The sequence below is a fragment of the Aedes aegypti genome, chromosome 1 (assembly GCF_002204515.2).
Source record: "Aedes aegypti strain LVP_AGWG chromosome 1, AaegL5.0 Primary Assembly, whole genome shotgun sequence".
NCBI lineage: Eukaryota > Metazoa > Arthropoda > Insecta > Diptera > Culicidae > Aedes > Aedes aegypti.
This window is the reverse complement of record NC_035107.1, coordinates 225,613,215-225,639,766: the sequence shown is the minus strand read 5'-3', so window position 1 is coordinate 225,639,766 and position 26,552 is coordinate 225,613,215. Positions and strand designations below refer to the sequence as shown.

The following is a 26,552-nucleotide window of genomic DNA, read 5'->3' as shown; positions in this document are numbered from 1 at the left end:
CAAGAAACAAATTTTGTTCGCTACCAGACCGTTTCCGATAGAACTCCAGAAATACCAGCAATTCCATCAGGAATATTGCCAGAAGTTCCTCCATGAATTTTTCCAAGGATTATTCCAGGAATTTCTGCAGGGATATTTGTACAGGGATTTCGCCAAGACTTACTGCGGGAATGTCTCCAGTGATTTCTCCATAGATTCCTCTAGTAAAATTTTAACTAGAATTTCTCCAAGAATTTCTCGAACGATTCCTCAGGGAACTGTTTCAGATATTACTTCTGGGCCACTCAGGCTTCTCAGACACCCGTCTTGAATCACATAACAAGATTATGACATATTGTAACAAAAGCTGTTAAATTAACAGAAGTTCATATAACTTTGGCAAGATGGCTTTGCTCTTAACTTGTCATATTTTTTTGTATAAAGTTATGAACAATAACAAAATTTGCAATAATGTTGTTTTGTTGTGACAGGTCGGTAACACGTTTTGTAATCATATTGGTATAATTCGATAGGATTTGTTATATTCTATATTTATTTGGCGTTAAATTTGTAATTCCAACTACTAACGGTATATGTTTTATAACAACTGGTCTTATAATAAAATCATATAAGAGCAAAGCTGTTATAATCTTGTTTCTTCTCTCTGGTCGGGGACTCTTCTTAGCATTCCTCCAGGAATATTTCTAGAAGGATTTATGCAGTGATGTCTTTAAGGCTTCCTCCAAATTACAATACAACGATTTCTTGAAGCATTACTCCAGATATTTCTCCATTTGTTTCTTCAGAATATTCTCGGGTAATCTTCTCGAGATTCTTCTACGAATTATTCCTGAGACTTCCTCCGGGATCGCCCCCGAAATTCTCCAGGAGAAATTCGTCTAGGGATTCTACAATTAATAACTTCTTGAATTCCTTTAGAGATTCCTCAAAAGTTTACTTTAGGAATTCCCTCAGGCATGCATCCAGGAAATCGCTACATGAATTCTTCTAAGGATTTTTTCAGGTAATCTTCCAGGAATTACCCTTCAAATTTCTTTAGAGACTCGTTCTGGGCCTCCAAAAACTCCTCTGAGCAATTCTTCGAGAATCCTCTATAAATTCCTACATAGATTTACCCATGAATTCCTCCAGAGATTTCATCAAAATGAATAATAATTCATCCTGAATTTCATCTGCAATTTTTTTTAAAGATTCCTCTAGGAACTCCTTTTCTCTAGAAGATGTTTGAAAGAAAATAGATGAGGTCCTGAAAAGATTCCTAGAGGTTTCATGGAGAAACCTTAAAGAAACACCTTCACGTAAATGCTTCCAGTGGACCTTTTGTCCTTTGAAAGAAGCACCACACCAGACCACGGACTAGCATGCAACGCCCAATTTTACAATCGAAACACGTTCCTGACGAAAAGTTTTCCTAACTGAAGCGGGAATCAAACCCACACTCCTTGGTCGATGCGGATAAATGCTTTGTAATTCTAGAAAAAAAGAGTAATCCTTTGAAGAATCCCCGGTTGAATTCCTGGAAAAATGTCTGAAGTAATTCTTGCAAGAGCCAATCGAGGGATTCTTAGAAGAATTCTCTAGAGGAATTCATGAAAAAATCCCTGGAACATAAAATATGCTTTTTGGCTCCGCTGTTTATTTTTTTACCGGCATTTTTTATAATAAAGACTGCGTAGACGAAAAGCATATTTCATTAAAATGTGCAGTTGATTGTCTACCAGCCCATCCTTGGACAATTTCTAGAGTAAATGATTAAGATTTTTTTTAAGCAATCCTTTGTGATTTTTCTGATGAAAAAGCTGAAGAAATCCCTGCAGGAATCGCTGTAGAGGTTTTACTAGAGAAATCCATGATTCCATGAAAAGATTTAATTAAAAAATCAATGTAAAGCATTTACTGGAGCAATATTTGTAGAGATTTTCATAAAATAATCTCTGAAGTAGTTTTTAGCATAATGTATGACTTAATTCCTGCAGGAATTCATAGGAGAATCACTGAAGGAATTTCAAGAAGAACTCTTAGAGGAATCCCTGTTGGTGGTTCAGAACGAGTCCCAGTCAGTCTGGAGAAATTATTAAAATAATTCATGTCGCGATTTTCCTTGTGGTAACTCTGGGAGAATTCCTCCAAGAAATTCTTGAGGAATTTGTGTGTTGAGAAACACCTGTAAAAATTCCTGGTAGAATCCGTGGAGTGATTTTGGGAGGAATCCAAGAAGAAATTTTCGGAATAATTCCTGGAAGCATCTTGAGAGGACTACTTGGAGATATCTTTGTATGTTTCCGTGAAGGAATCATCAGAGAAAATTCTGAAGAAATCACTAGATAAATATCTTGAGTAACCATTGAAACAAAATGTCCTAGTGTAACTCTTACAGAAATTCCTTGGGGAAACCTTGAAGATATGAACATTAACATACTCTAACAATCCCTTCATAAAAAAAGTGTTGCCTTGAAGATTCTCTGCAAGAATCCTCAATTTTCTAGAGAAATCTCTGAAAGAATACCAGAAAAAATCGCCTAAAAATTATCTGGAGAAATTCCGCAGCTTTCCTGAAAGAATTCCTGGAACAGATCTTGGAGGATTTCAGAGAGAAACTCCTGGAAGAATCCCAGTAAAAAATTTACTTTAGTAATCACTAGAGACATTCTTGGAGAAACCCCTTGCGAAATCTCTAAAGGAATCCTTGTAAATGTCTTGGCTGTCTTGGTAGTGTTATTCGAACAACAACGCCAAGCCGTTCCCATAGCGGACGTTAGCCAAAAAGAAGGACGTTTCAAGTAATACTGTTCTATATGGTATGCCCTCTTCAACATCTAATTCAATTTCTCTCGCCGTTCCCTTACGGTACCTATCCATCTAGTATTCATTGCTTTCTTCTCCATGTCCCCTCTTACTTCAAGTAAAATAGACCGATATGCCGGTAACCAAATTAAATGCCTGTAAATATTGTTTGCAGGAATCCTAGGACGAATTGCTTATCTAATCCCTGGAAAAATTGCTAAGATATTCAGCCTATCAAGAGCCCTATCAAAACTGGTCTAAAATGTATCATGGAAAACAATATTTCTTCCTGGAGCAAACTCTGGCAATAGCCCTAGTGAAGAAATTGCTGTAAGAATTGCGGTAGAGATTATTCGTGAAGGAATTTTCGAAATAATTCCTGGAGAATTCTCTGGAAGAACCTCTAGAGATATTTAGAGAGTGATTCTTGAAGGAATATCTGATGGTTTTCCTAAAAGGATGTCTGGTGCCCTATTTGAGCAGGTCTCAAAATTGCGATTGATGTCAAAAGTTATAAGTTAGAATTATGTCGAATGATTTCGATTCCTTATATTACATTTTTTTACTAATTTGGTAATAACGGAAATAAAATTCAAGTATGATAACTTTATGTTTAAGAGACCCATATAGTCTCAGCGGTAAACGCGCAGCTTCTCAGTAAGATAAAACTAATGGGCATTGGTTCGATTCCCACCGGTCGAGGATCCTTTCGGGTTGGACATTTTTTCGACTTCCCAGGTATACAATATCATCGTGCTTGCCAAGCGATATACATAGGCAAAAATAGTCAGATGGCAAACCTCTCCGTTTATAAATGCTGAGAAGCAGGCTCTGTTCCACTAGGTGCGTAACGCCAGGTATATTGCATGGTGTCCATTTACATCTGGATGAAAAATCATGTATTTTGAGCCGTCGCATGATGGTACTATATGATGGTCTGAAAATGTCCACATCACACCCTAGCGGAACCGGTTCCGAAATACCGGCCAAATCTAAATGTTGGTCCTCTTGGTGCTCTTGTAAATCGGAATGAAAAACCATGAAATTCGAACCGTCGGTATATACATGTGTATGAACTGCTGAATATGATATACGCCAGTTCCTTCTGAAACAGGTTCCAGGTTCCCTTGCGCTCTTGTGCCCAGAATGGCCATACTGACAAACAATTTCCAAGGTTCCATTCTTGAGTTCCATATATTTCATATAAAGCTAAAAGAACCAAAATCGGTTCAAAAATGGATTTTTAAGAGCGTTTCAAAATCATGGGTCATTTTTGACCCTTTATGCATATTTTTTTTTTTAATTTTCTTTATTAGTATCATTCCAAACATAACATTCATTTCTTATACCTAGGTGTTCTGTGTTATTAGACAACACTATCATCCTAATTTGGTAACAAAAATCTAAGATTTTATTAACATTTTGTTAACAACATATTACATTTCATTTGCCGTAGCAGTTCAGATTTTTTTACAGGTGAGTTGATTTCACCTGCTTATAAGAGAAAAAAAAATGGTATTTAATATACTTAACCTAACTTAACCTAAACATATAACGCATTAATCGTGGCAATAGAAGATTGTAACGATTTTTGCCTGAAATTATTTATTATTTTATTTGACATTTGTTCCAATGTTTCAACATTGGATATTCTATGTAACTCATTGGTACTATACCAGGGAGGAAGTCTCAGAATCATTTTCAAAATTTTATTTTGAATTCTCTGCAGAGCTTTCTTACTGGTATTACAACAGCTAGTCCATATTGGTACAGCATACAACATGGCTGGCCTGAAAATTTGTTTGAATATCAAAAGCTTGTTCTTAAGACAAAGTTTTGATTTTCTTTAAATAAGGGGATAGAGATATTTTACATATTTATTACATTTGGCTTGAATGCCCTCAATGTGATTTTTGAAAGTTAAATTCTTATCTAGCATGAGCCCTAGATACTTAACTTCATCTGACCAATTTATTGGAACCCCTCTCATCGTGACAACATGTCTACTTGAAGGTTTCAAATAAAGAGCTTTTGGTTTATGTGGGAATATTATTAGTTGAGTTTTGGAAGCATTAGGAGAAATCTTCCATTTTTGCAAGTATGAAGAGAAAATATCCAAACTTTTTTGCAATCGACTACAGATGACACGCAGGCTTCGTCCTTTGGCGGAGAGGCCTGTGTCATCCGCAAACAAAGATTTTTGACATCCCTGAGGTAACTCAGGTAAGTCAGATGTATTTATGCATAATGTGTAACTTTTTCTTATTGCATTAGGAAGGTTAATTCAATTGTTTCACAAGGCTTCAAATTAGTAATGAACAACAACAGGTACTGCTTACGTTTTAGAAACACGATTAAAATTGGCCCATAGGTCATAAATCAAAAAACAAAATGTCTTGTTTGTCACTCCTTTACCTTTTCATGGATCAATTATGATCTCAAGATTATAAAAACATAAACATTAATGTCGTTCCTGTATAATATTCATAGTAGGGCTATGAATGATGGAGTGTATATTTCATGTGTTAAAAATACGTTGAAAATTGAGCGATTTTAGCTCTTTGTTTATTGTCTTCGCAAACCAAAATCAATTGATTTTTGACGTTAACTACGTCTTACGGCAATATACTGGGTGTCTGGGGTGGGGTCAGACTGTGAACATGGTCGGCGAGCAAAGCTCGAGTGCCTTTCGCATTCTCAGCTCAGTTTTCAATGGAACGCGAATGGAACAACAACACGCCGCCACGACTGAAGCCGCTTGTTGAAGCGCCCATCGTCATCACCACCGCAAACCTCATCGGGCGAGGAGGATTTCTACCAGTGCGCCGTCAAAATGTGTCCGTGTTACGCAAATTCAACAATTCAATCGGCCCTTTCCAGAGCCAACAAATGTGTTTTAAAGAGTTAATTGTGTATTGTACGTCCACTTGAATATTGGATTATCCCGGCTATTTATATTTAAGATTGCTCGAAACAGTCGTCGGGAATCAAGGGGTATCTCAATGTATTTCATCCATATCGAACAATGTGGCCGATGTTGTTGAAACACATAATTATGATAACTATACATACCTTACGCACAATAAACTATTGCCACTTATTGTATTGCTTCAATAAACGCGTATTTTGAGCGTTAGAAACACTTCTCGCAGGTTAAATAATGTTTAGTGAAATATTCTTTTATAAACATTCCATCAGACCACCCCTCAACTTCCAAGAGTGAAGCCGGCAGCTGAGTGTCAACAACAGCTGTTTCGGAAATCTGACTCGACGCCCACTCTGCTGTCCTTGTTGCTCTACTTGAAAGAGTAGGACTGCTCGTTTGCGCGCGAAAATCTTCTCGTTCGTTGTTGCTGCCAAATCTGACAGCGACTGTTTCACCGACCGTTTGAAACGACGACTGTTTCAAACGGTCGTGAACGGTTAGGAACTGAACGGTCAATAATGTTTCCTAATGTGTTCACCACATACTTGCTATAATTTCTTAATTCATCTCATAGCAGCATACAATAATTGATTTATTACGAATAATTGACAATACGGCAATTTGAGGATGTTTCCAAGGACGCTGCTGCTGTACCGTCGGGATGCAATAACAGCATAATGCTAATCTTGTACATCCCTTACCCAGACATCAGTTTCATATAGCCTATTTCCCAGATAAGAAAACGAAGAATTTGAAAGGAGGAGCATCACCTGCTATTCTAAGGGTATAAAGCATCCCTTCTTCGTTGAATTCGGTTTCATTCTGTTTTCGCTTTCGAGCTGGTAAGAGCTCCTCCAAACCTGCTTAGCTCCTCGCTACCAGAGGCAAGCTGTTTGTACGAGATGGCTGAAGAAAATCGAACAAAGCCGCTTGTTGAAGCGCACATCGTCATCCGCAACGCAAATCTCATCGGGCGAGGAGGATTGCAACCAGTGCGCCGTCAAAATGTGTCCGTGTTACGCAAATTCAACAATTCAATCGGCCCTTTCCAGAGCCAACAAATGTGTTTTAACCCTTCAGTCGTCGCGCGGTTTGACACCGTCAGAACCACCACGCTGATGCTGTGCACGATAAACGAGGTTTTTTCACCACTGTTGTACAAAATACAACAGCGCGACGACTGAAGTGTTAAAGAGTTGATTGTGTAATATTCCCTAATGTGTTTACCACATCTCTTTATTCATCTCATAGCATCATTCAATAACTGATTTATTACGAGTAATTGACAATACGGCAATTTGAGGATGCTTTCGAGGACGCTGCTGCAGTGCCGTTGGGATGAGTGCTCTACATTTCACAACGATTGTAAAATAGAGTGGCATTTCAAACAGCGTCTTTGTTTTCCCATATTTTATGGGACAAATTCGATGACGAAAATTATCACATGTAACAAAATTGCACAGTCGAGTCTACTACACGACACTGAAGACGGCCTTACAGTTGAGGTCGAAATACGCGTATCTGTCAAAGGATACAAATTCTAGTGGAATTTAATGGTATTGTACTAAATTCAGTTTTATAATCTACTTCAAATTGCACAATTGTAATAATTTTGGCAATTGTAATAATGGATCAGAAATTTACCTTCATAATAAATAAAACTAATGATTGGTTTGGTTTGACTTTATTAACGAGATTTTTAGCCCTGGGCTAGTTCATCTCGGGACCAACGGCTTTACTTCTCTACCGAAGGAAGTCCTCACTATAACTTTTTACGTCATAAGTGACTATGTCGGGGATGGGATTCGATCCCAGGTCCTCGACGTGAGAGGCGAGTGTTCTAACCACTACACCAGGTCCGTCCCCAAAACTAATGATTATCAATAGCTAATTATTGAATATTTAGTAAATGTCAACCCTTCCAACAAATCTTTCATTTCCTACGCATTAGCATTTTCTGAGATTTTCAAGTAATTCTCAGCCCAACACATCATTGGCACATGCCCATTTCCCAGATTGGACTATCAGAAAGAGAAGAACACGAAAGGGAGGAGCATCATATGCTATTCTAAGGTAATAAAACATGCTTTCTCCGTCAAATTCGGTTTCATTCCATTTTCGCTTTCGAGCTGGTAAGTGCTCCGAACCTGCTCAGCGAGGAGTACCTCGCTGCCGGAATCCTGCTGAGATGTAGATTTTCAAGTTGCCAATCCAACGTCTGGTTTGTGAAATCGAACAAGATTTCTAGATTGGCTCGCGCTTTGAAAATTTGACCTGCAGGAATCAGTGTGCGCTAATGCAAGATTTGTACGAGATGACTGAAGAAAATCAGCCAAAGCCGCCTGTAGAAGCATTCATCGTCATCGCCACCGCAAATCTCTTCGGGCGAGGAGAATTTTAGTCTGTGCGCCGTGAAAATGTGTCTGTGTTACTCGAATCTAACAATTCAATCGGCCCTTTCCAGGGCCAACAAATGTGTACTGAAGAGGTAATTGTGTAATATTTCCTAATACCACATACTTGCTATAATCACTTAATTCTTCTCGTAACATCATACAATATCTGATATGTTATGAATAATTGCAAATAAGAGCCTTCCTTAGCCGAGTGGTTAGAGTCCGCGGATACAAAGCAAAGTCATGCTGAATATGTCTGGGTTTGATTCCCGGTAGGTAATTTCGTAATGGAAAATTTCTTAATTTCCCAGGGCATAAAGTATCATCGTACCTGCCATACGATGTACGAATGCGAAAATGACAACTTTGGCAAAGAAAGCTCTTAGTTAATGACTGTGGAAGTGCTCATTGAACACTAAGCTGAGATGTAGGCTCTGTCACAGTGGGGACGTTATGCCAAGAAGAAGAATAATTGACAATACGACAAATTGAAATATACGTTGGCGATGACGATATCGATGACTGGAGCACTTTTCCGAACGAAGAGCTTCTCACTGTTCTTAAATTCACAAACCGTTACATTCTGGAAGGTTGCTAATATGACAATTGACTTAAATTCAAATGCAGCAAATCACATGGCGTAGTTAACGTCATGCGGTCGTTTCTTGTACACAACCCCCACTGATTTTTTAATCAGTTTAGATAACAGAACATTAGTACAGATGTATATCTATTACTTCCAATACATTTTAGAGAGTTTTGTGACATCTAGGAGTCACTATTGTTGTGAGTAATGGGGATAGAAATATACTCCCGTGGTAACTACATCACTTTTTTTGAAGTACGTTTTTGAACATGTTCTTAATCACATTTAATCAAATTTCTACCATCACATGATCATGTTTGGGTAGGAAAATGAACCTGTGAAGGTTCTAGCTGCAAATATTTGCAAATAAGTTAGCAACGTGCATTCAAAGTTGTTAGTTTTTACCAATAAAGGCAATGATAAAAATATTCATAGAATTCATTACATATCAGTATAATTGTAGCTAACTGGAATGAATGCACAAAATTATAGAATTTTCACTACTAATACTTCAATTCAATATGAATACACTTGCAACATTGTACTTTGATTTAATGAGTAGTTTTAATGAGAGCGATGAGACAATACAATCTCAGTTGATCTTGTAGCTTCTTTACCGATACAGATCTATTTTCAACTTATCTATATTTACATCTAGTTTCATTCTCTCTTACTCTTTTACTCTCACACTGAGTAGGTAGGAGAGAGCTCTGCTGTTAGTGAGGCTAGCTGCCTGCGAAGAGGGTCAGTTTGTCTCAGTCACCATCTGATACTGACGGAGGATGGATGTGCTCCCCAAAGCACGGTCCGCCTTGAGGCGTCTTCTGGTGGCTGGACGGGTTTTTGTGGAGGGGCTGGGAATCGAACCCATGACCTTCCGCTTCGAAAGCGTAACCTCAAGGCTACAGACCCTTCATAACAATAAAATCTTAATATATTAGAAATGGTACAACAGCCACTCTAATATATATGACATGACTTCCCAAAGCGTGGGAGGAACAACATGAACATGTTATTTATTTTGTGCATCAAAACAAGACCTTCAACAAAATTCCAGTATCTATAGATCCAGCGTTAAAAAATAAAATTGTGAGAATAAAACATATATTAAGAAGTAACAATATATTGACAAATAATTCATTAATTATTTCTTAGTTATAAGGATTTGAAACATAAGGTTAATTACATTAGGTGACATGTTCGTTATTTGGTTTTGGTAGAGATTTGATGTGAAATTGGCTTTATCAATTAATAGATATTTCGAGTATTTATTTGATATATACACCTCCGGCACATAGAAAAGTGTTCAATAGCTTTTTATATACACATACTAAAAAGTATTCTTTTGAGCATGAGCAAGAGTTGCTTCACTCTTAGCAGGGAATCTTCTCATGTTGGAAAAAAATAATCCTGATATATTGCTTTTAATGTATTGACTTCATGGTTCTTTTCAAGATATTAAATACTTTAGTTAATTTTGGACACGGAAGGAGAGATAATTGCAAAGTCGATTTTATGCACATATAATCAGAGCCTTTGCATTATGATCTCCGTATACTAATCAGAATTTATGAAGTGATATGAATTACGACATCAACCTAGACGGAGTTCTAGCAGTCAAAAATAATTAATTTGGCAATTTCTGATGGTATTTGCCACCAGATATTGAGTAAAATGATTTATGATCGCTTCGTAGAACAAATGGAACCACTGTGCAGTGTTGACTTATTGCTTCCACAATTGATACACATTCCATAAAAATCATTGTTACATTTACATGCATATACAGATCTTTTAGATTTGGTACTGAAATGCTGTTTTTATTTGCTAAGACACAATTCACACGCGCGCTTTATCAAGCTTACAAAATTCTGCCTTTAGAACCATTCACTACATTCGTATTCAGCACGTCATTCATCATAATCCCAATACGATATGTATGCAAAGCTCCATTAATATCACTGGTGCAAATGAAGAATTAACAATTCATCCCACGCATCATTTGCCCTCCGGGGCTTCTGTTTTGCCTTATCCGGTTGAGCCAACTTGTTTCAATGTAGCCATTATTACATCGTTTGTCTTGCCTTTTCCCTCTCCTATTTATGAAAGCCCGCAGTTGTGCCCAATCTCCCGGAAATTCCCGGTAATCCCATGCGCTCTCGGTCCAAACAGCGGCGCCAATTCCGACGAGGCTCATAATAAAACTTTTTAATTGCATTTACATTTAAAATTTTATCATCCCGTATATCACCAACCAAGCGCCAAGCCAACACCACCGTTCACATCCTGGGGGCGGAAAACGGGGTTCCGAAAGTGCCTTCTTACACCCATTCGAATAGGCAATGAGGCCGGCCCCGGATCCGCTCAATGCTAGCTTGCCGGAGAGGTGTGAAGCAACAGTTTGCGCGCGTGAGTCTCTGTCTGTTTGTGCATTGGCGTATTAAAGGAGGGAATTAAACCCCTCCACATTTTTCATGATGATGAATATGAAACATAAAGGAATATATTCACAAAGAACTAGATCAAAGAAACTCTCTATCAAATTAAGGACTTAAGAATAACAAAAATATAAAATATACAGCTTATTTAATTATTTTTTTAGTACTTTTGCTAACATTACAGTCATTTCTTATATTTGGTTGTTCTGTGTAAGGCGACATCATTATTCTTCGTAGCGGTGTGGTTAGTGTCACCAAGGCATTTGGCCGCATCGTGCTAAGGAGTGTGGGTTCGATTCCCGCCTCAGGCCGAAAAACTTTTCGACAGGAATGTTTTTCCGACTGTGTCACTGGGCGTTGCATGCTAGTCCGTTGTCTAGTGTGGTGCTTCCTTCAAAAAGCAAATAGCCCACTGGAAGCATTAACGTGTAGTGTCTTAAAAAAAAACTAACTTGAGCTTTTATTAACATATCGTTAACAACATATAACATTTCATTTGCCGTAGTAGTTCAGTATTTTACAGGTGAGTTGGATTCACCTGCTTATAAGAGAAAAAGAAACGCTTTCATTTACCTTAATACATTAAGCACCTATCGTGGCAGCGGAAGATTGCATAGATTTTGTCTAAAATTATTTATTAGAAATTAGAAATGACGAATTAATCATTTCTTTCAATATTTCAACATTGGATAATCTGTATAACTCATTAGTACTAGAGAGAAAGCCCCAGAATCATAAAAAAAATATTTTGAATTCTCTGCAGAGCTTTCTTCCTGGTATTACAACAGCTAGTCCGTATTGGTACAGCATACAACATGGCTGGCCTGAAAATTTGTTTCAAGGTCAAAAGCTTGTTTTTAAGATAAAGTTTTGATTTTCTATTAAAAAGTGGATAAAGACATATACTACATGTTTGTTACATTTGGCTTTAACGCCCTCAAGATGATAATTGAAAGTTAAATTCTTGTCTAGCATGAGCCCTAGATACTTAACTTCATCTGACCAATTTATCGGAACCCCTCTCATCGTGGCAACATGTCTACTTGAAGGTTTCAAATAAAGAGTTTTTGGTTTATGTGGGAATATTATTAGTTGAGTTTTGGAAGCATTAGGAGAAATCTAGTATGAAGAAAATTGCAAGTATGAAGAAAAAATATCCAAACTTTTTTGCAATCGACTACAGATGACACGCAGACTTCGTCCTTTGGCGGAGAGGCCTGTGTCATCCGCAAACAAGGATTTTTGACATCCCTGAGGTAACTCAGGTAAGTCAGAAGTGAAAATATTGTATAATATTGGTCCCAAAATGCTGCCTTGGGGAACACCAGCTCTTACAGGAAGTCTTTCAGACCTGGGGTTCTGATAATTAACCTGAAGTGTACGATCTGTTCAAAATAACCTTTTCAAAAAGTTTACTGATGGAGGAAAGCAAACTAATTGGACGATAGCTATAAGCTTCTGCAGGATTTTTGTCTGGTTTTAAAATTGGAACAACCTTAGCCTTTTTTTATTTGTCAGGAAAATATGCTAATTGAAAACATTTGTTAAATATATCAACTAAGAATGATAAGCTACTTTCTAAAAGTTTCTTGATGAGGATGTAGAAAATTCCATCATCGTCAGGAGCTTTCATATTTTTGAATTTTTTAATAATAGTTCTCGCTTCTTCCAAATAAGTCTCCCAGGAATTTTCGAAAACGTTCTCTTGGTTGAGAATATTTTCAAAGTCCTTATTATCTTGATTTTCAATTGGACTAGTAAGTCCTAAATTAAAATTGAATCTTCCCAAATCGCTGTGATTCCATTGAATTTGTCAAATTTGTAACGTAGTGAACTATATAGCATTATCGAAATCATGTGGTTCCAATGGCCGATGAAACTCCTCTCCTCGTACTGTACCTTCTTTTGCTAGGGCATCCGCAAACTCGTTTCCATTTATTCCGGAATGAGCAGGAACCCAAAGGAATGAGTGTTTGAAATTTCTTCCTTGTAATTCAGAAATACCATTTCTGATTTTGAGTACCATGTGACTAGTTTTGGAGGATAATCTAATACTTTTAATGGCTTCCAAAGAGCTCAAACTTTTTGAGTAAATTAAGAATTTGCCTGGTGGTAGAGACCGAACATAATCCAAAACGTACCATATTGCTGTAAGTTCAGCCATATATACTGAAATACGCTTGGTGATTAACATTGTAAATTCCAAAGCCTACATATTCATCCAACAAAGATTCATCGGTGTAAAATATGTTGTTTCCGTCAAAACCAGACAATTTTTCATTGCAGATAGCTAGTATCATTCTACGTTCAGCGCTTGGCGTATCTCTAACTGCAGATATCAAAGACTTATCGATTGATATATTAGGGAAGGCAGATGGGCAGTCTATGTCAAAGTAGTGTAAATGTTTTTGAGGTCCAGAAGGGATCGTTAACCAGAGTCTATAAGTGAACTGTGGGTTCATTTCAAACAGTTTATCGATGTTGTTGAGAATAGGTGACGAAGATGTATGCTTAGCTACATGGTATCTGGAGTTCAATTGTAGAAATCTTACAACGATCGGAGGCACTCCTGCTAGTATTTCGACTGTCATTGTATGGGTGGAAGTCATTAGTCCCAAGCATATGCGTAGACTTTTATACTGAATCCTTTCTAGTTTCAAAAAAGGACTTTCGCTGTTTAGTGGAACACGAAGCAACCGTACTCTATTTCTGACAGAATGGTTGTCTTGTAAAGCCTAATCATATCATTCGGATGTGCACCCCACCTATAGATATTGTTCGAAGAAAGTTTATCCGCTTGTGACACTTCGTGACAAGATATTCAACGTGCATTTTTCATGTACATTTCTGATCGTACCAAACACCAAGGTATTTTGTACTTGATGGTATAGGAATCTTTTCTGACCCAAGTTGTACTTCAATTTTCGCGGGGGAAAGTTTTCTGGAAAAAACTACAGTTTCGCTTTTGTCTGGTGAAATCGTAGGGTAGATGTACCAATAATGGAGGTACTGAGCACGATTGAACTTCATTTAACTGCCTAAATTCAATGAGCGCAATTAATGTACATGTTAATGTTGTAACGGAAAGTAACGACCATTGACTTAATGAGAAAAATTATTTCATCGCAGTAATCCATGGCATGTCAGTGAAAAATAATACCTCCACTATTTTAGTTGCGATATATTTTAAATTTGTGTTCCTATAGTTGCGGTGTCCGTTGTTTTCTTATGGGATCCTCCACTATAGGAACATTTCATTTATTTAGTTAACATCTACACAGATAACACTGAATCAACAATTTCACGCCACAATACTCGGTTCGTGGCCGCATCTCTCCATCCTCGGTTCTGCCCCACGCTCGCCAAATCGATTCGCACTTGATCCGCCCACCTAGCTCGCTGCGCTCCACGCCTTCTTGTACCAACCGGATCCGAAGCGAATACCATCTTTGCAGGGTTGCTGTCCGGCATTCTTGCAACATGCCCTGCCCATCGTATCCTTCCAGCTTTGGCGACCTTCTGGACACTGGGTTCGCCGTAGAGTTGGGCGAGCTCGTGGTTCATCCTTCGCCGCCACACACCGTTCTCCTGCACACCGCCGAAGATCGTCCTAAGCACCCGACGTTCTAAGACTAAAAGTGCTTGCAGGTCCTCCTCGAGCATCGTCCACGTTTCATGCCCGTAGAGGACTACCGGCCTTATGAGCGTTTTGTACATGGTACATTTGGTGCGGGGGTGAATCTTTTTTGACCGCAGTTTCTTCTGGAGGCCATAGTAGGCCCGACTTCCACTGATGATGCGCCTCCGTATTTCACGGCTAACGTTATTGTCAGCCGTCAGCAAGGATCCAAGGTAGACGAACTCGTCGACCACCTCGAACGTATCCCCGTCTATCGTAACACTGCTACCTAGGCGAGCCCTGTCGCGCTCGGCCCCACCAGCTAGCATGTACTTTGTCTTGGCCGCATTCACCACCAGTCCAACTTTTGCCACTATAGGAACACTTTGCCGCAACTATTGGTACAAGCAAGACAAGTTTTAGCAATTTTGATGATAGATCATCAGTTTTAAAGAAATTTGAACGCTCTTTTCAACTATTCCGTGTATCAACAAGCCAATACGTCGATTAGCAGTGTCGGTTCGGTGGCTAATGTAATAAAATCAGTGAAAACGGCACTACCGCAACTATAGGAACATCCACAACTATGGGAACATTTACCCTAAATCCGATGTCATTGGCCCATTTTATGAGGTTATTCAATGTAGTTTGCAAATACTCTTTCGCCAACTGTATGTTTTCAACAATCGTCCAAAAACAACTGTCATCAGCGTATTGAATTAAATAGCAGCTTTTGTGAATACATCTATCAATATAACTTACATACATATTAAACAGTAGAGAGCTTAATACAGAACCTTGTGTGAGTCCTGCAAAACTAGAACGTGTAAGCGTTATTTTATTATTCTGTTCGAAGTGCATTTCTTTATACGAAAGCAAAGAGTACAAAAAACTTGCTAGTGGACCTGGAATCCTGAGATCGGTTAGTTTTTTACAAAGTATGTCAATTAAAACTGAATCATAAGCACCTTTTATGTCTAAAAATATAGCCGCCAGTTCATCTTTGGAGGTATAAGCCAATTGTATGTCGGTTGCTAGTAATATTTGGCAATAACGTGTACTTCTATTTGGTCTAAATCCGTATTGAGATGGGGAAAGAATATTATTATTTTCTGCCCAGCTTTCTAATCGAAAACGAATATTTTTTTCTAATGTTTTTCTGTAACATGATAATAACCCAGTAATGGGACGATATGAATCCGCATTGCCTGGATTTCTTCCAGGTTTTTCAATTGCAACTATTTTCACTATCGACCATACATCTGGAATAGCATTGTTTTGAGCAATCCAATTGAATGATTTTAATAGAAGGAGTTTAGCTTTTTCAAGCAATTTTTGAATCAGAGGAAATTTAACATTGTCTAATCCAGGTGACGAGTTGTTACAAGCTGTTAATGCATGTTCCAGTTCAGATAAACTGTAATCATGAATTAGATCTAAGTTATCATTATCGGAACTTTCATTCAGAAAATTTGGTCTCTTTACGACGGCAAAAGCAGGACATATGATTTGTGCGAAATCTTGAATTCATTCAGAATCAAATTTCTCAAGATTACACGGTGGAAGGACATAATTACGCATTTTGTGTGCTGTACTCCATAGAGAACTGAGAGCAGTTTGACTATCAAGCGATTCTACATATGTTCTCCAAAAACTTCGTTTCTTCTGTTTAAGAAGGCGTTTAGTTTTCGCTTCAACTTTTTTATAATACAGAAAATGTTCTGTTGCACCAGATCTTCTGAACATTTTATTAGCTTCTGATCTTTGATTAATCATTTCAGTACATTCCTTATCCCACCATATTGTAGGAGTTTTAGATTTACGTGGGTATTTCGGTATTAGCTTAGTTTGAGCTTTCATTGCAGCTTCTTGAATCCAATATCCTTTCCTGCTGGTTCTTCGTAGTCTTTAATATGTATGCACGAACGTCTAGATTCGAGTTCGCTGCGGCATCTGTTGCTAACCCAGAATATATTCTTGTTCATGCAAGCAAGTCCTTCTTGTACAGAAAGTCCAACGCAAACAGCATGATAACGGATGGCTTCATCGCAAAATGCACTACAGGTGACGACTGGATCTTTGCAGGTGATATTATAGTTGCATTCATGGCAGATCGATGCGTTCATATTGTTGTTTTGTATTCCCTTGTTTCGGAAACTAACTGCCAACTCTTATACAGATATCACACGTTCCCAGAAGATGTTTATAGGTAGGTATGTGGAAGGCTCGAACACTAACAAACACGAAACAATTACTCGGGCAATGACTAGTGCAGATTGAATCCAATCGTAAAGTATTTTGGCATTTAACTGGTTTCTTCGGTGCTTATTTCTCAAATCACATTATCCACAGAAGTAAATTATGCGATAATCACGGCTGAATGACAACACACGAATAATTACAGCGGAAATCACTATCAAAACATGCTTTTTAGATCCGAGCTTCAACTTGAACAACCAACAGACGTACATGTATACAACAACGTGCAATACAAGCAAGCTGGTTGCTGTATTGTACATTCACCCTCAACATGGGGCTTACCACAGCTACCACAACAAGTTTGATTCGAACAATAGATTTTGGTATGACCCAATCATTTACATTTGGCACAAAGCATGACCTTCGGGGTGTAGACGCGAACACGAATGAGAGCTTTATCAATCTCCACATAATCTGGCAGAATGGTACCTTCGAATGGGACTCGAATTTCATTACTGGAAGAATAGGTTTTCACATTGTCTTCAACCCGCGCTTCGGCTAGTTGTTGACATTCAAGAATCGATACATGTGGCACACGTGGGTCCTTGCACTTTCCATGACCTTCATTAGTTAGGTAGTTCAAGTCCATCTCGGCTTGATTGATTACGCCATCGATTTCAGCTTTCTCACTAGGGATGTAAACTCTATAGAGTCTGCTGAGAAACTCGTTGTAAACAACATTATTGGCTTCTAGCCGATCGGAAAAGATGAGGCGAACCTTAGTGAACCCGATCTGTTTGGCTTCCTTGACAGACCGAAAGTGTTTATGAACTTCGGTCGATACAAGCAGTATTTTGACTGGCTTATCTTTCTAACGAACGAACACTTCGTACGGACCCTTGGAAGACTATGGGTAACATTATGCCGTTTCGATTGCGGGGGCTTTGGTGTTGAGGTAGGCTGGAGTGATGGCGACCATGATGACGGTGGAGCAACGTGACTGGAAGATGGAGGCGTAGACGTAGGATGTACAAGAGGAGCAGCGTGAGCGAACAATGGCGGTACGGACAGAGAAGAGTCAGTAGGAGGAATCTGTGATTGCAAAATCGGCTGAACATGCTGAACATCCGGATCAGGAGGCTTGATCTTAGTTGGAGGCTTCTCGCAGTGATCGCTATCTTGGTCCATGGCTCATTATGGAAGCTTAGCTTCCAGAGCGTCAAACGGAAAACCCTTTCTGTTTCTGCAGTTGTTGTAGTCACTCAAAATAGAATAATCAATCTGTTGGCGCGTTAACCCGTGGCCAACTCTGGTCGGGTCGGGTGGACTGGATATTTCGGGATGAAAGGAACAACACCACTGATTCTACTAGTCACTACTTTATTCTCACTACTATTTACACTACACTGTTCACTACTTTAATTTTCACTTGAATCACTTTTGGAACACTTCACTTTGATGTATTATTCGCGGCGGTTAAAACATGACTGACTTCCAGGTCGAAGTCGAAGGCGTTGCGTATTTATACCAGCGCATTAGTGTTCCAGAAGATTTGCTTCTAGAAGGTTCGCTTGTTTGCGTGTTCCATATGCGCGCGGAACATTCTCGATCTCAATGACGGCTGGTACTAACTGATGGTTGAACTCACTCGGTCACTCACGGTGTACTTGGAACTCATTCGCTCACTGTGGGAACTCTCGACCACAGAGGCGTCGGCAGCGTGGATCGTATTGGGGGCTGCACTCAGGTGAGTGCCACGAGTGGCGTGTGTTTTGCGACGAATTGGAAACGGTGTGGATGATTTCAGTCTTACTCTTTTACGGCTTGTTCCGTACGGAACACAATCTAAAGGATACTTATCTGCGAACCGAAAAACGAAGGTGGAAGGAAGATAGCACGAAAAATGAGATCCCATGAATCACACGCTCCTAGTATGCACTTCTGTACTGAACCACAGCTGGATATAAAATACAGCCGTTCTCGTCGAGAGCTGAGAAGAAACTTGTAATTAAAATTGTGCGCGCTTTCAAACTGCATAGCAAGTTTTTGAGCTTTTTTGCAATTAGTTAGTAATAATTTGTTTTCTTCTTTCAATGCCGGTATTGGCTTCTGAGGCTTGTTCAAAATTTTAGATAATTTCCAAAAGGGCTTAGAACCAGGGTCCAATTGAGAAATTTTATATTCAAAATTTTTGTTTCTTAATTGAGCAAAACATTTCTTGATTTCTTTCTGCAAGTCCTGCCATATAATTTTCCTAGCAGGATCGCGAGTGCGTTGAAATTGCCTTCTCCGCATGTTTTTAAGACGGATCAATAGTTTAAGATCATCGTCTTTAATCACGGATTCAAATTTTACTTCACATTTTGGAATCGCAATGCTGGCTTCAGCTATTGTTTGTAAAGAAATGTTAAAATCAAGATTACTACCGATATATGCTTCATATGTTTTCCGTTCGGCTCAAAAATAATTGGAAGCTGATAGGATTGAGAATCACTTCATGGGATATTTGAAATGTAACAGGAACATGATCAGAATCAAAATCAGTATGAGTAATTAGCTGGCTACAAAGATGACTAGAGTCGGTTAAAACGAAATCAATCGTAGATGGGTTTCTAGAAGAGGAAAACAGGCAGGGCTATCAGGGTAATGAATTGAGAAATATCGTGAAGAGCACTCATCGAATAAAATTCTGCGTTGGAATTACTTTGAGAATTATTTCATGACCGATGTTTGGCATTAAAGTCATCAATGACAAAAAGTTTCGACTTTTTGCGAGTAATTTTCGCAAGTCAGTTTGAAGCAAATAAATTTGCTGGCCAGAGCATTGAAAAGGCAAATAGGCATCTATGAAAGTATATTTTCAAAGCTATGTTTCAACAGTAATACTAAAAGTTTCAAAAACGTTGGTTTAAAATGACGAAAAAAGTTGATGTTTTATACGCCTATGAATGATGATAGTAACCTTACCACATGCTTAATTCAGACGATTATTTCGATAAATATAAAAGTGTGGATTTTTTTGAGTTAAAGACGGCCTTGAGAAAATATCAAAGGAATTTCTTGACAAACAAGGCACCCCATTTGAAACCTTCTCCTCCTTTCAGAAAAAATCCCAGCTCCACCACTGTGTATGTGAGTGCGAATCCCTGGCGTCACTGTTGGCACCTTGTTGGGCCCAACCCGCCCTCTTTTGTACACAGAGATTTGTGTCACCCACGAAAAGCGATCTGGTTCTGCAGAAAGTTTTTCCCACCCATCAAGCGTACACGTCAGCAGGGCGGAGGGCGGAGATTACACGCGTATAAATTCGTAATAGCGTTGCTTGACTCGATTCCAACCCAGCTCCACCGAATCAAGTCAAGCAGGAAACGCTCGTCCACACTTCGGGGTATTCATATTCGCTCTTGATGGTAGGCTGGCTGGTCGGATCGGAATGGAATGTGAGCTCGACTGAACGGAAATGGAAATATGTAAGCCAAACGGGCGTAGACGATTTCCATTTTAAGTGCTTCGAATGGGAGATTGTTGGAGCATTATCGAATTGTGTTACTGAATTGGCAGACGTTTGCACAGAAGCAAAAAAACATAGTTTTTCCCAGAATGTTTCAAGAGTATTAACTTTTAAATCTACCTTCACAGGGCAATACTAATTACTGTCTTATTATCTTATAAATAATCCATCAATTGATCTAAGGGTCCTTCGTTAGCCGACTGGTAAGAGTCCGTGGCTACAAAGCCATGTTGACCATGGTGTTTGGGTTCGATTCCCGATCGGTCCAGGATCTTTCCGTAATGGAAGTTTCCTTAACTTCCCTGGGCATAGAGTATCATCGTACTTGCCACACGATATACGAATGAAAAAATGGCAACTTCTGCAAAGTTAGCTCTCAGTTAATAACCGTGGAAGTGCTCATTGGACACTAAGCTGAGAAGCAGGCTCTGTCAGTTAGGATGTAATGCCAAGAAGAGGAAGAAGAAGGTACTGAATGAAACTTGTACAGATCTAATTTTTTGACAGTCAAAAGACTCTCATTAAAAATAAAAAGGTTCAAGCAACTCTAAAAATGTTACTTGGGTTAGCTAACGATAATTATTATAATTGATTAACTGTCATACTTACTGAATTTGCAGCTGCATCCTTTACATGTGCCTGAAATAAGAGAAAAGGAAAAATAGTGTATTAGTACCTTTCCTTGTCCTTACGCAAAATAAAAGACCCCTGAAAACCAATGCTCGACACAATACTTAAAGCCCCAAGTGTAAAGTTATGCCAATTAATCATTCTATTTCCGAATTGAATCAAGACGTAAGCTGCGACGGCCGAAAATCTCCCATAAGCCACTTTCGTCGAGATCCCCTCGTCGTCGTTGACAGCCCCAGCCACGATTTCGGTTCGACGAAATCCAAATTCGTTGTCGTCGCGTCATTCCATTTTGAAATAAAACTGTGCGACGTTGGCAAATCGTGCCATCCCCGTCAAATTCCTTCTAATCCGATCAGCGAGAGGAGGGCAATGCCGTTGCTAAAAATACGCTTCCGAAGTTTGTTGTCGAGATTGTAATTTTTCCACTCTCAGGATAATGGATTCGTTGTGGGAATGTTGATTTTGGGCCTCAACGACTAATTTATAAGTTGCTATCATTAATTACCATTGATTGTCAGCTGTCTTCGACTGCGATGAAGGTGATGTACAACTAGTTTAGGTGATTAAAGATTCAAATTGTGTCAAAACCAACTGATTTCTAAGAGTTATATGAAATGTGAGACTGACATAGTCAGTGATTGCTTGGTACTTCTTTAATGAACTGTTGGCCGAAATGTCTAACAATTTATCACTTGCTTCCATTTTAGGGAACATCCATAAATGACGTAGAATTTTTACTCTGATCGCGCCTCGTAGCATTTGGTTACTAATGTTGATACCCATGGTAATAAAAATAACCAGGGTTCTGAATTTTCGTATCAATGATGCGAAATCTACGATTTTTCGCACATAAGGAGAATGCTTTTTTCGCTTCCTCACGTGAACATCTTTTATCGCTCACACTAATTTTCCCTGGAGCTACGATGGTGGATAACCGAAAATCACTCCACTCCGGGGATAATTAATTTTTCACTCCATCATATTTTCGCTCACCAACTGCTCCCGAGAATTATCACTATGTGGATAAACAAAAACTAGTGCCGGCGACGGGATTCGAACCTAGAACATTGCTAAAAACAACCGCGATGCGTGCACGCTAACCATGCTACCACACCAACTTGACGAAAGGAGTGATTAATTTGGTGCATGAAAGCAACTGCTGCTCGTGGCGATGGATAAAGGAAAAATTCTCCATGGATCGGAGAAAGAGAAAACAAACTTCTCACAGCTGCGGAAATGTGCAATTATCTATTTTCGCTTTGTTTTGTGGACGGATAAAATCGCAAGGCAGTTAATCCCTGAAAATTGCTGTGAGGGATAAATCCATTATCGTGAGAGTGAGTGAGAATTCGGAAGCCTGAAAATAACAATATGTTTTGTACTTAATACATTCCTTGTCATTGTATCTTCAACTTTCTAGAAGAATACCCCCATGAAAAACTTTTCCTAAGTGAGCTATGACGAAACGTCCCACTTACCCCAGATTCTCACTTGCCCCGGGGTACCTTAACTAACTTTCTTTTTTGTAGACCATTCAATTTTAAGCAATTTGTAACGACGAGTAACCCTCGGCCGGCTACCAAAAGTGGTTTACATAGGGTGTTTTGTTGCGCCAGTAGGTAGGTGTGACAGGAGAAATGTCACGATGAAGAATAAGAGGTGACGAAGCAAAAGCAATAGAAATTGAATAACAAAAGGAAGTAGCTATTGGAACTTTATTGAATTTATTAGGTTGTTAAAAAGGTAAAAAACAGTAACATTTGTGAAATGAAACTTGCAAAACCTAAATTGAGTAAAATATTACAGTAAGGACCCGATTTTGTCAGCCCCTCGATTAAAATTTTGACGTGTTTCATGGTTACATGGACTTTTAAGAGGGCGATGGACATGGGCCTAGCCAGTTTTTTTATCAGGGGCTCCCCCTCCCTTATATTGGTAATATCGATTTTTTAAAACATAATAAAAGGCATTGCCATTGAACCCTCTGGCTACCCGCATGCGTGCATGACATCAAACATTATCATCAATTTTAATGAAAACGTGGTAAAACATGACGATAACAATTTTTTGACAAATTTAAAAATAAAGTCTGACAAAATCTGGGGCTGACAAAATCGGGCCAGTACTGTATTAGTAGTTAATTAAATTGAATCCTAATTGGTTTCCTAAACTTAGATACAACAGAGTCAATTTCCAACTGAAAACCCACTTAAACTAAAAGAAAAAATAAGGAGAAAACTGAAAAATTGTAAGTCTAAATTTGTTATCCTAACTAATGAAATACCTTAAATCAGTACTTCCCAAATTGTGCGCCGTGGCGCCCTGGTGCGCCGTAGAATTTCTCCAGGTGCGCCACGAATTGATTCCTAACAAACTTGAAAATGAAATCTTGGTTTAGGTAAACGTTCAAAAGATCACTGATTGTCATTTATTCGTAATAAAATACCTTATGGTCAAATATCTTTACCTAAAATTTCGAAGCATTCTCTTTCATGGCAACACTCAATAACTGTTATTCAATCATTAATTTCTTGGAAAATATTAAAAGTTCTTTTCTGGCTATGCAAAGTGTGCATCGCAGTTTTCTATTTTTTTTTAAATTTAACAAGATTTTAAGATAAAAGTAGTTTTGCCATATCAAAGACCCTTATATTACTATCATTTTAATTAATACACTACACCCAGTTTTTCTTTGACTTTTGAATATTTAAAATTGAATTTCTTGAATTTAATCAATCCCGTTTTCAGCCTTTTTGCATATGATTGCAAAACATTCTAAACGTTCATTCTTTCAAAAACAAAAATTCTCTCACAGAAAAATATGTTGATTAAATCTGACCATTAATAAATTATTATTGCTAATTATATTTTGCAGTGAAATAATCGCTTATTAACAAATATTGTTTTTCGCAATTATCCTATTTTTAACCGGAAGGCTACATTCCCCAATGTTACTCGAAGTTATACAAGGAATTAATTTATGATTTCAAGGCTTTAAAGATAGAAAAAAGATAAAAAAAAGATCTACACAGTTGACCTAATAAGAGACATATTTTTTCATTCTCATTTTAGCTTCAAGATATGGGATTGCTGTTCTTATAAAAACCATGTGCTTAAATCCCACCGAAAAACTAGCATTCGGTTTAAATGGTCGCAAAGTTTAAAGAAATCTTACTAATAAGAACGAAATTGAACCTTCCCCTAAAAAAATACAAAACTGAAAAAAAAAATAAAGTTTTTCACCTCCAGCGTTTTTATACTGGTGCGCCGCACATTTCCAGAAAATTGCTTAGGGCGCCACGATCTTAAATAGTTTGGGAACCTCTGTCTTAAATAAATCTAAATTTGCAGCTAAAGCTGATCCTTACAAACTAATAGTTTTAGTACGGGCTGCTAAGAAACTAAGGATTTTGCCGACATTTTTTGTTGCATAGAATTCATCGAATGTAGCGCGGTTATTGCATTTCTCAAGCGCATACACGGAAAAATAACACTAAGAAAAAAAAATAGTCACCAAATAACTAAAGTTTATGTATTAAGGTGATTATAAAACGAAGCCAAACTTTGAATTTTCAAGTGCACAAGACGAGAGAATCTGACAACAGTTGGCGTTGAAAATCAATCAAATTGCTTGCTTGCTGGTGGTGACCAATGGGATAGATTTTCAACGCGGAGCGCTGTTTGGTTCTCAAGTATTGTGCTCTTGAAAATTTAAGGTTTGGCTTCGTTTTATAATCACCTTAATGATTTTTTTTTCTTCTTTCATTTAATCTGGGATAAGATTATATATTGAATCACTTTAGGATTCTAAATTTTTTTTGGGATTTTTCGGAAAATTCTTCCTGGAATCCCTAATAAATTCTTCCGTAAATTTCTCTGGAACTACCTTAAAAATCTCTTTAAAATTCTTGCTCATGGAATCCTTTATACGAAATCCTTCTGAAATTGATCAGAAAATCCATCTGTTGCTCATTCATAAACCAATTTCGAGCAGTTCAGTCTAAAAATTCTTTTTGGATTATTCTGGAAATACTTCCGGAATTCCTCTTGCAATTTCTTCCAAAAAATCTCTCGGAAAGTGTTTTCTTTCGAAAGTCCTTCTGAAAGTATTATAGTTATCTCTCTGAACGCTATGTGATTCATCCAGAAATTTTCCCTGGGACTTTCTCTTGGATTATCTCGCAAACTCTTCTTGGATTTTTATGGAAATCTTCCTAGAACCTATAGCAAAAATATTAAGAAATATATTTTATAAACGAATCCCTAGTGGAAATTGATTGTATATGGTTAAATCTCTGGAAAAAATCCTTGAAGAAATTCTTGCCGGAGTTTTTGGAGGAATACCCGGGAAAATCTCTGGAGAAATTCTAGAAAGAAAAAATCCATGAAACAACTTCTGGAGGAACCATAAAAAGGGTTTTCTGGAGTAATCTCTGGAGAAATTCCTGAAGAAACTGCTGGAAAAATCTCGGAAGCATTGCCTGGATAAATTGCCGAAGAAGTCATTGGAGATATATTTAGATTTATCTTTGTAGAAATCCCTGAAGAAAATGCCTAAAGTATCCTTGGACAAATTTCTGGAAGAATTACTGTAGATGTTTTGGTTCTCTGTCTATATTTTTCTGCAAAAAAAAACCTGGAATAATCCTTGGACGTATTGCCAACGCTCTTCCTGAAGAAAATCCTGGAGATTTTTTTAGAAATTTCTTGCTATACAACGTTGTACAATAAATTTCTGTAGAAATGTTATGAAAGATCTAAAAGAGTTCTCGGAAAATTCCCTGCAGGAATCATTAGTTATATTTTGGGAGAATTACTGAACAATGCAAAATTGGATGAGCATCTGCAGGATTCCTAAAACAGTACCTGAAAAAAATCATAATTATGAAATAAATGAAAATTCAGAGGAATTCGCAAAGAAATCTCTAGAGACTTTTCTTGAATTAAATTTCAATGAATATTTTTAAAAGTTATTAACTGAGAGCTTTCATTGCCAAAGTTGCCATTTTCGCATTCATACTTCGTGTGGCAGGTACGATGAGACTTTATGCCCAGGGAAGTCAGGAAAATTTCCATTACAAAAAGATCATGGACCGATCGGGAATTGAACCCAGACACCTTCAGCACGGCTTTGCTTTGTAGCCGCGGACGTAACACTCGACTAAGGAAGGTCCCTTTCCTGGTTATGTTTGGTAAATTATGATAGGTTGACTAAATTTTTTTTTTATAAAAATAAAAACTGGAAATCCCGAAAAACGATGGACGTCATATTTGAATCGTCCCCGTTCAGAAACTTTCTCCTAGATTCTACCAATAATTATCTGATAATTAAAAACGAAATCTGGCAGGTTACTTGAAATTTCCCATGCTTCAGTAGTTTCAGTCGTTGTGTGTTTAATAGTCTCTTCTTATTATTTTTTCAGGATAATATTTATACCGCTACCACCTTTCTTAGATTGG

At 38.0% G+C, this 26,552-nt stretch overlaps 1 protein-coding gene across 1 annotated transcript in view; it reads right to left on the bottom strand.

Annotated features, from left to right (window-relative positions):
• Positions 1-26,552, bottom strand: part of LOC5577938 — a 474,522-nt gene that overhangs the window by 364,333 nt on the left and 83,637 nt on the right. Inside the window, exon 2 of the mRNA XM_021857707.1 lies at positions 21,069-21,098. Within this exon, the coding sequence (XP_021713399.1) occupies positions 21,069-21,098 (30 nt within the window). The remainder of the gene's footprint in view (positions 1-21,068; positions 21,099-26,552) is intronic.